The following is a 12,326-nucleotide window of genomic DNA, read 5'->3' as shown; positions in this document are numbered from 1 at the left end:
GCCCAACCTCTAGTCTCAGTCTTGTGGTGTCCTTCCCCCTTCTCTTCCTCTCCTCCAGAGCCCCCTGATATAGTCCATTGGAACCAATGGCTGAAGTCTGCGTCCTATTAATATATGGGCTAAAAACAAGCCAATTTAACCCAGTGCTATTTAAATAGTGGATTTAACACATTGGGATATTCTGACCAGCCAGTTGGCTTGTGTGAATAACATGTTGGGTTGTTGGGATTACCAGACATAGGTTAATTCAACTGTGCTGGGTTTACCTAGCTGCTGGGTCCTATTGAATATAATCCTTTGGTCATTTTCAGGAAGTGTGTCATATTAGGGGCGTGACTTTCAGCTAGATCTTATCGGCCACCCATGTTAAGGTACATACAGCAAATTCAAACTTTACTGGTTTTTGTATTTTACACATTCTTCTATAATATTAAGATTTATTTACTACATATTGTAATAAAGTATACTGTACCACCTTATTGTAGCCCAACAATGGGATTTCCATAGGCTTTTAGGGAACACATACACTTCTGTAATCCTTATTGAATCTACAAAAATGTCAATGTTTAACCTTAACTATAAAACAGAACAAATGAACAGGAATGACATTTACTGTCATGGGTGGCTAAAAATAGCTATCTGAAAGACATGCCTAATAATAAACTACACCTCCAGTTTTCTGAGCTGACCCGCTGGGTCATATCTCAATTTCCCAGCACCCAGCGTCAATAACTCAGCAATTTTGAGATAAAAAAATCAATCTAAGTGACACAATGCCTGCAACCCAGCAGTTGGGTTAACCAAACAACCCAGCATTTTTAAGTGTGGAGGACTGTCTGTCTGCATTTAGTCTGTCTGTATTCAATCTGTCTGTCTGTTTGTTTGTCTGTCTGTCTTCATTCTATATTAAAGGCTGGAGCCCAGTCTTAAGTTATGGTGTCTTCCTCTGGGGGCCCGGGGACCTTAGTCCCACCCTGGTGGCCCTGCTCTGGGTCCCTGGGGGTCGAGGAGTGGCTGTGGGGCTCAAGGCAGGACCAGATTCAGGAGGAGGTGCCTGCCGGTGCATCGGCTGCATCCCCACATGTTGGCGGCGTGATAAGACCGACCGTATGGGCTGCTGGGGCTGAGGGGAGCGGAGGGGGTAGCTTCGTCGGTAGCGTAGCGACTGCGATCGTAGCAGGACCCTGGTGTACTGGACCTCGGGCATGATGAGCTTAAGACACAGCTCGTGGGCCAGGCTTCCGGGCCGTGTAGCATTGGTGTTGGTCGGCAGATCATAGCCCACGATGTCCACCTTTGCGCTAGGCTGCCACGGCCGCAGCTCCTTGTTCTTGATCTGGGCAGCCGAGCGGAGCTGGGGGAGCCCTCCGCCGAAGCAGCCCCTCACCAGCTTCTCCTGGGCCCTGCGGAGCAGCCGCAGCTCCCTGGCCACGCATGCTGGGCCCAGGGCTGCCAGCTGGTGCCACAGCGAGGTGTTGAAGTGGTCATAGAGGCGTGCATCCAGGTTGTTCCAGACGCGGATCTTGGCGGGGAGGCCCGGCGAGAGGCTGTGCTTGGAGCCGGACGTCCGCATGTTGAGCTTGACATAGAGCATATCTTCCAGATCCCAGGAGAGGAGGTGACGGAGGAGGATCAGCGACTCATCAAAGTACTCAGCGATCATCACCAGGGAGAAGACGCGCTCCGTCTTGGCCACGAAGGCCCGGGCATACGCAGCCACGTCCGCCTCCGGATGGTCCTTGTCCCCGCCAAGGTCAAAAGTCAGAGTGTTACGGGCATACATGGAGTCATTCTCGTCCGGACGGTAGTACCGCCACGGTTCGTCCAGAAACGCCTCCAGAGACCCGTTGGGAACTCTCTTAAAACTCTGACAGTACTGGTTATAGTAGCTGAACAACGATTCAAACATGGACCCTGGTTCTCGAAGTATGGTCACGTAGATGGTATCATTAGGCATGAGGCGCTGCATCTCGGCACGGTTGAAGCGCATGTGGCTGGTGACCACGTTGGGTGGCAGGGTGTGTGGGTGGACGAGGTGGGTGCTGAAGGTGCGCGGGTAGCAGAACTGGTGTCCGCAGGCCTGCACAGGGAGCCCCACGGTCAGGTTGTGGCGCTCGGCGAAGCGGAAGAGCAGATTCTGCATGGTGGTGCTGGCCGTCTTGTGCGTCTTGAGAAAGGCCACGTTGGTGTGTTTGGGCTTGAGAGAGAAGGATGGGTGGGTGCGTAGCGACGGGCAGCCCAGGTGAAGGGCTTCCATCGTCCTGGAGGTGAGAGAAAGAGAGAGAGGGAGGAGTTTTGATATGAGGTTTGCAGTTCAATCTTTAGTTTTAGTTTTCGCTAACTCCTGAGCTAGCAAATCAACGTAGCTAGCAGAGAGGGTGGGATCATTCTGACAAAAGTCAAGAGTGAACTGACGGAAGAGTGAAAACTGAACTGGTTGTTGTACAGATAGCTTGTTGACGAAATAGCAGTAAGGTTTAGGTCTAGTAAGCTTGCACTTTGTTTATTTGTTACATGCAGGGACGGAGTTAGCGTAATGGAGAGGGAGTAACAGGAAGCATGAAAGGAAGGAGAGTCAAAGTGAAATGGAGAGAAAGCTAGGGAGACTGTGAGAGAACAGTAAGAAGGGAAACTGAAAGGAAGGTGAGAGGGTAATAGGACAGCGAAGGAAGATGAACAGTGTGAAATGGAGAGAGAGATTGGCTTTTACCAAATTATCGTATGACAGACCACATATTCACCCTGCACACCCTAATTGATGAACAAACAAACAAAATCATGCTTTGCTGATTTAAAAAAAGCCTTCGACTCAATTTGGAATGAGGGTCTGCTATACAAATTGATAGAAAGTGGTGTTGGGGGAAAAACATATGACATTATAAAATCCATGTACACAAACAACAAGTCTGCGGTTAAAATGGGAAAAAAACACAAGGCCGTGGGGTGAGACAGGGATGCAGCTTAAACCCAACCCTCTTCAACATATATATCAACGAATTGGCGAGGGCACTAGAACAATCTGCAGCACCCGACCTCACCCAGCTAGAATCTGAAGTCAAATGTATACTGTTTGCTGATGATCTGGTGCTTCTGTCACCAACCAAGGAGGGCCTACAGCAGCACCTAGATATTCTGCACAGATTCTGCCAGACCTGGGCCCTGACAGTAAATCTCAGTAAGACCAAAGTCATGGTGTTCCAAAAAAGGTCCAGTCGCCAAGACCACAAATACAAATTCCATCTAGACACCGTTGCCCTAGAGCACACAAAAAACTATACATACCTTGGCCTAAACATCAGCGCCACAGGGAACTTCCACAAAGCTGTGAACGATCTGAGAGACAAGGCAAGAAGGGCCATCTATTCCATCAAAAGGAACATAAAATTCGACATACCAATTAGGATCTGGCTAGAAATAATCAGTTACAGAACTCATTGCCCTTTATGGTTGTGAGGTCTGGGGTCCGCTCCCCAACCAAGAATTCACAAAATGGGCCAAACACCAAATTGAAACTCTGCATGCAGAATTCTGCAAAAATATCAGCTGTGTACAACGTAAAACATAAAATAATACATGCAGAGCAGAATTAGGCCGATACTTGCTAATTATCAAAATCCAGAAAAGAGACGTTAAATTCTACAACCACGTAAAAGGAAGCGATTCCCAAACCTTCCATAACAAAGCAATCCCATAAAAAGAGATGAACCTGGAGAAGAGTCCCCTAAGCAAGCTGGTCCAGGGGCTCTGTTCACAATCACAAACAGACCCCAGACAGCAACACAATTAGACCCAACCAAATCATGAGAAAACAAAAAGATAATTACCCTTTTGTACTGTAACCATTTGCACGTTGTTACAACACTGTATATAGACATAATATGACTTTTGAAATGTCTTTATTCTTTTGGAACTTCTGTGAGGGTAAATGTTTACTCTTCATTTTTATTGTTTATTTTATTGTTTAGAGAGAGAGAGAGAGAGAGAGAGAAGAGAGAGAGAGAGAGAGAGAGAGAGAGACAGACAGAGAGAGAGAGACAGAGAGAGAGAGAGACAGACAGAGAGAGAGACAGAGAGAGAGAGAGAGAGAGAGGGAGAGAGAGACAGAGAGAGAGAGAGAGAGAGACAGACAGAGAGAGAGACAGAGAGAGAGAGAGAGAGAGAGACAGACAGAGAGAGAGAGAGAGAGAGAGAGAGAGAGAGAGAGAGAGAGAGAGAGAGAGAGAGAGAGAGAGAGAGAGAGAGAGACAGACAGAGAGAGAGAGACAGAGAGAGAGAGAGAGAGAGAGAGAGAGAGAGACAGAGAGAGAGAGAGAGAGACAGACAGAGAGACAGACAGAGAGACATATAGTCAAAGAGGGTGGCTCAGGTTTAAAGGGCTTAGAGAGAGTAAAATATGAGCTTGTCAAAGATCTCAGCCTCTCCACATTCTAAATGGTCCCAATGCTCAAGAACAGTGGTTCCCAAACGTTGTATTGTCCCGTACCCCTTCAAACATTGAACCTCCAGCTGTGTACTCCCTCTAGCACCAGGGTCAGCGCACTCTCAAATGTTGTTTTTTTTGCCATTTTAAGCCTGCCAAACAAACACTATACGATACATTTATTAAACATAAGAATGAGTGTGAGTTTTTGTCACAACCCGGCTCGTGGGAAGTGACAAAAGCTCTTAAAGGAAAAGGGCATAAATGATAATATAATAATCAATAATTTTGCTCTTTATTTAACCATCTTACCTTATTTGTTCATTGAAAATCCACTCATCTACTCTCACATAGGTACGTGGTTACAAAGGGCATCAGTGTCTTAATAGCGAGCGATTTGCCAAGGCAGGATGCTCTGAGCGCAGCCCAATCTAGAAATCTGGCAGTGGCTTCTGATTAAATTAAATTTTCACACAACCGCTTGTTGCAATTTTGATGAGGCTCTCTTGTTCAGATATGGGTAAGTGGACTGGAGGCAGGGCATGAAAGGGATGACGAATCCAGTTGTTTGTGTCATCCGTATTTACGCACCCAGCTCACTTAGGTGCGTCACTATGTCACATTTGACATCGTCCGTAAGTTTGAGTTCATTTGCACACAAAAGATCATGCAATGATGGAAAGACCTGTGTATTGTCCTTGTTAATGCAGACAGAGAAGAGCTCCAACTTCTTAATCAGAGCCTCAATTTTGTCCCTTAATTGACCCCCCATAAACGTAATGGACATATGCTAGGAGCTGTGCCAGGCCCGCCACGTCTGTTGACTCATCCAGCTGTAACGCATTGAATTCACTGGCTTGCATGAGAAGCAGTAATTGTTTCAAAACATCTCCTGCCATGTCACTGATGCATCGTGAAACAGTGTTGTTTGATGCAGTCATTGTCTGTATAGTTTTTTGGGGCCTTTTCCCCCAGCTTTGTCCCAGGCATATCCACGGTAGCAGGAAGAATGAAGTCCTCCACAATAGTATGGGGCTTGCCTGTCCTAGTAACTCCTCTACAATAGTATGTGGCTTGCCTGTCCTAGTAACTCCTCTACAATAGTATGGGGCTTGCCTGTCCTAGTAACTCCTCTACAATAGTATGGGGCTTGCCTGTCCTAGCCACTCCTCCACAATAGTATGGGGCTTGCCTGTCCTAGTAACTCCTCTACAATAGTATGGGGCTTGCCTGTCCTAGCCACTCCTCCACAATAGTATGGGGCTTGCCTGTCCTAGTAACTCCTCTACAATAGTATGGGGCTTGCCTGTCCTAGTAACTCCTCTACAATAGTATGGGGCTTGCCTGTCCTAGCCACTCCTCCACAATAGTATGGGGCTTGCCTGTCCTAGTAACTCCTCTACAATAGTATGGGGCTTGCCTGTCCTAGCCACTCCTCTACAATAGTATGGGGCTTGCCTGTCCTAGTAACTCCTCTACAATAGTATGGGGCTTGCCTGTCTCAGCCACTCATCTACAATAGTATGGGGCTTGCCTGTCCTAGTAACTCCTCTACAATAGTATGGGGCTTGCCTGTCCTAGTAACTCCTCTACAATAGTATGGGGCTTGCCTGTCTCAGCCACTCATCTACAATAGTATGGGGCTTGCCTGTCCTAGTAACTCCTCTACAATAGTATGGGGCTTGCCTGTCTCAGCCACTCCTCTACAATAGTATGGGGCTTGCCTGTCTCAGCCACTCATCTACAATAGTATGGGGCTTGCCTGTCCTAGCCACTCCTCTACAATAGTATGGGGCTTGCCTGTCTCAGCCACTCATCTACAATAGTATGGGGCTTGCCTGTCCTAGCCACTCCTCTACAATAGTATGGGGCTTGCCTGTCCTAGCCACTCCTCTACAATAGTATGGGGCTTGCCTGTCCTAGTAACTCCTCTACAATAGTATGGGGCTTGCCTGTCTCAGCCACTCATCTACAATAGTATGGGGCTTGCCTGTCCTAGCCACTCCTCTACAATAGTATGGGGCTTGCCTGTCCTAGCCACTCCTCTACAATAGTATGGGGCTTGCCTGTCCTAGCCACTCCTCCACAATAGTATGGGGCTTGCCTGTCCTAGTAACTCCTCTACAATAGTATGGGGCTTGCCTGTCTCAGCCACTCATCTACAATAGTATGGGGCTTGCCTGTCCTAGCCACTCCTCTACAATAGTATGGGGCTTGCCTGTCCTAGCCACTCCTCTACAATAGTATGGGGCTTGCCTGTCCTAGTAACTCCTCTACAATAGTATGGGGCTTGCCTGTCTCAGCCACTCATCTACAATAGTATGGGGCTTGCCTGTCCTAGCCACTCCTCTACAATAGTATGGGGCTTGCCTGTCCTAGCCACTCCTCTACAATAGTATGGGGCTTGCCTGTCCTAGCCACTCCTCTACAATAGTATGGGGCTTGCCTGTCCTAGCAACTCCTCTACAATAGTATGGGGCTTGCCTGTCCTAGCCACTCCTCTACAATAGTATGGGGCTTGCCTGTCCTAGCCACTCCTCTACAATAGTATGGGGCTTGCCTGTCCTAGCCACTCCTCTACAATAGTATGGGGCTTGCCTGTCATAGCAACTCCTCTACAATAGTAAGGGGCTTGCCTGTCCTAGCCACTCCTCTACAATAGTATGGGGCTTGCCTGTCCTAGCCAATCCTCTACAATAGTATGGGGCTTGCCTGTCTCAGCCACTCATCTACAATAGTATGGGGCTTGCCTGTCCTAGCCACTCCTCTACAATAGTACGGGGCTTGCCTGTCCTAGCCACTCCTCTACAATAGTATGGGGCTTGCCTGTCCTAGCCACTCCTCTACAATAGTATGGGTCTTGACTGTCTCAGCCACTCCTCTACAATAGTATGGGGCTTGCCTGTCTCAGCCACTCCTCTACAATAGTATGGGGCTTGCCTGTCTCAGCCACTCATCTACAATAGTATGGGGCTTGCCTGTCCTAGCCACTCCTCTACAATAGTATGGGGCTTGCCTGTCTCAGCCACTCCTCTACAATAGTATGGGGCTTACCTGTCTCAGCCACTCCTCTACAATAGTATGGGGCTTGCCTGTCCTAGCCACTCCTCTACAATAGTATGGGGCTTGCCTGTCCTAGCCACTCCTCTACAATAGTATGGGGCTTGCCTGTCCTAGCCACTCCTCTACAATAGTATGGGGCTGTCTCAGCCTGTCTCTAGCCACTCCTCTACAATAGTATGGGGCTTGCCTGTCCAGCCACTCCTCTACAATAGTATGGGGCTTGCCTGTCCTAGCCACTCCTCTACAATAGTATGGGGCTTGCCTGTCTCAGCCACTCCTCTACAATAGTATGGGGCTTGCCTGTCCTAGCCACTCCTCTACAATAGTATGTGGCTTGCCTGTCTCAGCCACTCCTCTACAATAGTATGTGGCTTGCCTGTCCTAGCCACTCCTCTACAATAGTATGGGGCTTGCCTGTCTCAGCCACTCCTCTACAATAGTATGTGGCTTGCCTGTCCTAGCCACTCCTCTACAATAGTATGGGGCTTGCCTGTCTCAGCCACTCCTCTACAATAGTATGTGGCTTGCCTGTCTCAGCCACTCCTCTACAATAGTATGGGGCTTGCCTGTCCTAGCCACTCCTCTACAATAGTATGGGGCTTGCCTGTCCTAGCCACTCCTCTACAATAGTATGGGGCTTGCCTGTCCTAGCCACTCCTCTACAATAGTATGGGGCTTGCCTGTCCTAGCCACTCCTCTACAATAGTATGGGGCTTGCTTGTCTCAGCCACTCCTCTACAATAGTATGGGGCTTGCCTGTCTCAGCCACTCCTCTACAATAGTATGTGGCTTGCCTGTCTCAGCCACTCCTCTACAATAGTATGTGGCTTGCCTGTAATAGCCACTCCTCTACAATAGTATGGGGCTTGCCTGTCTCAGCCACTCCTCTACAATAGTATGGGGCTTACCTGTCCTAGCCACACCTCTACAATAGTATGGGGCTGCCTGTCTCAGCCACTCCTCTACAATAGTATGGGGCTTGCCTGTCCTAGCCACTCCTCTACAATAGTATGGGGCTTGCCTGTCCTAGCCACTCCTCTACAATAGTATGGGGCTTGCTTGTCTCAGCCACTCCTCTACAATAGTATGTGGCTTGCCTGTCTCAGCCACTCCTCTACAATAGTATGTGGCTTGCCTGTAATAGCCACTCCTCTACAATAGTATGGGGCTTGCCTGTAATAGCCACTCCTCTACAATAGTATGTGGCTTGCCTGTAATAGCCACTCCTCTACAATAGTATGGGGCTTGCCTGTAATAGCCACTCCTCTACAATAGTATGTGGCTTGCCTGTCTCAGCCACTCCTCTACAATAGTATGTGGCTTGCCTGTAATAGCCACTCCTCTACAATAGTATGGGGCTTGCCTGTAATAGCCACTCCTCTACAATAGTATGGGGCTTGCCTGTCTCAGCCACTCCTCTACAATAGTATGGGGCTTGCCTGTCTCAGCCACTCCTCTACAATAGTATGGGGCTTGCCTGTCCTAGCCACTCCTCTACAATAGTATGGGGCTTGCCTGTCCTAGCCACTCCTCTACAATAGTATGGGGCTTGCTTGTCTCAGCCACTCCTCTACAATAGTATGTGGCTTGCCTGTCCTAGCCACTCCTCTACAATAGTATGGGGCTTGCCTGTCTCAGCCACTCCTCTACAATAGTATGTGGCTTGCCTGTAATAGCCACTCCTCTACAATAGTATGGGGCTTGCCTGTAATAGCCACTCCTCTACAATAGTATGGGGCTTGCTTGTCTCAGCCACTCCTCTACAATAGTATGTGGCTTGCCTGTCTCAGCCACTCCTCTACAATAGTATGGGGCTTGCCTGTAATAGCCACTCCTCTACAATAGTATGGGGCTTACCTGTCCTAGCCACACCTCTACAATAGTATGGGGCTGCCTGTCTCAGCCACTCCTCTACAATAGTATGGGGCTTGCCTGTCCTAGCCACTCCTCTACAACAGTATGGGGCTTGCCTGTCCTAGCCACTCCTCTACAATAGTATGGGGCTTGCCTGTCCTAGCCACTCCTCTACAATAGTATGGGGCTTGCCTGTCCTAGCCACTCCTCTACAATAGTATGGGGCTTGCCTGTCCTAGCCACTCCTCTACAATAGTATGTGGCTTGACTGTCCTAGCCACTCCTCTACAATAGTATGGGGCTTGCCTGTCTCAGCCACTCCTCTACAATAGTATGGGTCTTGCCTGTCTCAGCCACTCCTCTACAATAGTATGGGGCTTGCCTGTCCTAGCCACTCCTCTACAATAGTATGGGGCTTGCCTGTCTCAGCCACTCCTCTACAATAGTATGGGTCTTGCCTGTCTCAGCCACTCCTCTACAATAGTATGGGGCTTGCCTGTCTCAGCCACTCCTCTACAATAGTATGGGGCTTGCCTGTCTCAGCCACTCCTCTACAATAGTATGGGGCTTGCCTGTCCTAGCCACTCCTCTACAATAGTATGGGGCTTGCCTGTCTCAGCCACTCCTCTACAATAGTATGGGGCTTGCCTGTCTCAGCCACTCCTCTACAATAGTATGGGGCTTGCCTGTCCTAGCTGTCCTAGCCACTCCTCTACAATAGTATATGGCTTGCCTGTCTCAGCCACTCCTCTACAATAGTATGGGGCTTGTCTGTCTCAGCCACTCCTCTACAATAGTATGGGGCTTGCCTGTCCTAGCCACTCATCTACAATAGTATGGGGCTTTCCTGTCTCAGCCACTCCTCTACAATAGTATGGGGCTTGTCTGTCTCAGCCACTCCTCTACAATAGTATGGGCTTGCCTGTCCTAGCCACTCCTCTACAATAGTATGGGGCTTGCCTGTCTCAGCCACTCCTCTACAATAGTATGGGGCTTGTCTGTCTCAGCCACTCCTCTACAATAGTATGGGCTTGTCTGTCCTAGCCACTCCTCTACAATAGTATGGGGCTTGCCTGTCTCAGCCACTCCTCTACAATAGTATGGGGCTTGCCTGTCTCAGCCACTCCTCTACAATAGTATGGGGCTTGTCTGTCTCAGCCACTCCTCTACAATAGTATGGGGCTTGCCTGTCCTAGCCACTCCTCTACAATAGTATGGGGCTTGCCTGTCCCAGCCACTCCTCTACAATAGTATGGGGCTTGCCTGTCTCAGCCACTCCTCTACAATAGTATGGGGCTTGCCTGTCTCAGCCACTCCTCTACAATAGTATGGGGCTTGCCTGTCCTAGCCACTCCTCTACAATAGTATGGGGCTTGCCTGTCCTAGCCACTCCTCTACAATAGTATGGGGCTTGCCTGTCCTAGCCACTCCTCTACAATAGTATGGGGCTTGCCTGTCCTAGCCACTCCTCTACAATAGTATGGGGCTTGCCTGTCCTAGCCACTCCTCTACAATAGTATGGGGCTTGCCTGTCCTAGCCACTCCTCTACAATAGTATAGGGCTTGCCTGTCCTAGCCACTCCTCTACAATAGTATGTGGCTTGCCTGTCCTAGCCACTCCTCTACAATAGTATGGGGCTTGCCTGTCCTAGCCACTCCTCTACAATAGTATGGGGCTTGCCTGTCCTAGCCACTCCTCTACAATAGTATGGGGCTTGTCTGTCCTAGCCACTCCTCTACAATAGTATGGGGCTTGCCTGTCCTAGCCACTCCTCTACAATAGTATGGTGCTTGCCTGTCTCAGCCACTCTGTAGCTCACCATATATGACACTTATATCCCCTTCTTATTAATGGTATCTGTTGCTTTTATACATGTCTTACTACTCGAAAGTCGTCTTTATTCTCGCTCAAAAAACTCCTGTGGCTTATTTTTCTAATTGTCATGTTTTGTTGATAAATGTCTGCACAGTTGTGAGATGGTACTTTTGCACATATAACACACTGTGGCTGAGGAAAGGCACTTCTCCCAATATAAGTGAACCCCAAATCAATGTAGTTCTCATCATCTTTGCGCCTCTTCGATGGTCCAACGTCCCTGTCTGTTGTTCGACGGCATTGTGCGTACCCCAGTTTGGGAATAACTGGTCTAGAACATCCCTGTAATTCTATCGGTGAGAACACCATTCTAATGTAGCTGCCATCTACAGTACTAATGCATATTTTACCTCTGTACATGCATATCATACCTCTGTACTTGTATATCATACACCCGACCATGTGTGAGTGTGTGTGTGTGTGTGTGTGTGTGTGTGTGTTGTGTGTGTGTGTGTGTGTGTGTGTGTGTGTGTGTGTGTGTGTGTGTGTGTGTGTGTGTGTGTGTGTGTGTCTCACCAGCTGAAGTGGCCCCCATGGTGCAGCAGTAGACTGACGGTACTGATCGCCACAATGACCAAGAATATCTTCTTCTGAGACATGATCCGCCGCTTCAATGAACCTGAGGGAGACGGAGGGAGGGAGGGAGGGAGGGAGGGAGGGAGGGAGGGAGAAAGACAGAGAGAGCGAGAGAGCGAGAGAGCGAGAGAGAGAGAGAGAGAGAGAGAGAGAGAAGTGGGACAGAGAAGACGGGAAGAAAGAAACAGAGAGATGGAGAGATAAGAGAGTGAGAAAGGCGGAGCGAGATGGAAAAGAGATGTTATTATACATACAGTATATACAAAACCAAAGGAGAGAAAGAGGGAGTTTTATTCAACATATAATTGGCCATATCCATTAGCAAGAGACTGTATAGTGACTAATGATAATGGCTTTGTGTCCATTAGCTCATTCCTCTTAGGACCCATTAAGATGCATGTGTTTCTGTCAGGAGACCCCATTGGTAGAATAGATTAGAACATGTTCTAATTCAATTCCATGGAATAGGCAACATAACCTCTAAAAGAATATGAGAGAGAGTGTTGGAGTATGGCATTCTGGATAAGATTCCAGGCC

The 12,326-nt window shown here is 48.5% G+C and overlaps 1 protein-coding gene across 1 annotated transcript in view; it reads right to left on the bottom strand.

The window, feature by feature from the left end:
* Positions 1–260: 260 nt before the first annotated feature.
* Positions 261–12,326, bottom strand: part of LOC135509922 (galactose-3-O-sulfotransferase 3-like) — a 41,849-nt gene continuing 29,783 nt past the window's right edge. The window contains exons 2-3 of the mRNA XM_064930744.1: positions 11,730–11,832; positions 261–2,261 (exon numbers count right to left, since the gene is read on the bottom strand). Coding sequence (XP_064786816.1) covers positions 932–2,261; positions 11,730–11,812 — 1,413 coding nt within the window. The 5' untranslated portion in view covers positions 11,813–11,832 and the 3' untranslated portion in view covers positions 261–931. The remainder of the gene's footprint in view (positions 2,262–11,729; positions 11,833–12,326) is intronic.

The sequence above is a fragment of the Oncorhynchus masou genome, chromosome 23 (assembly GCF_036934945.1).
Source record: "Oncorhynchus masou masou isolate Uvic2021 chromosome 23, UVic_Omas_1.1, whole genome shotgun sequence".
NCBI classification, from domain to species: Eukaryota; Metazoa; Chordata; class Actinopteri; order Salmoniformes; family Salmonidae; genus Oncorhynchus; species Oncorhynchus masou.
Note: the sequence above shows the minus strand (reverse complement) of the source record. Positions and strands in the feature narration are given on the sequence as shown.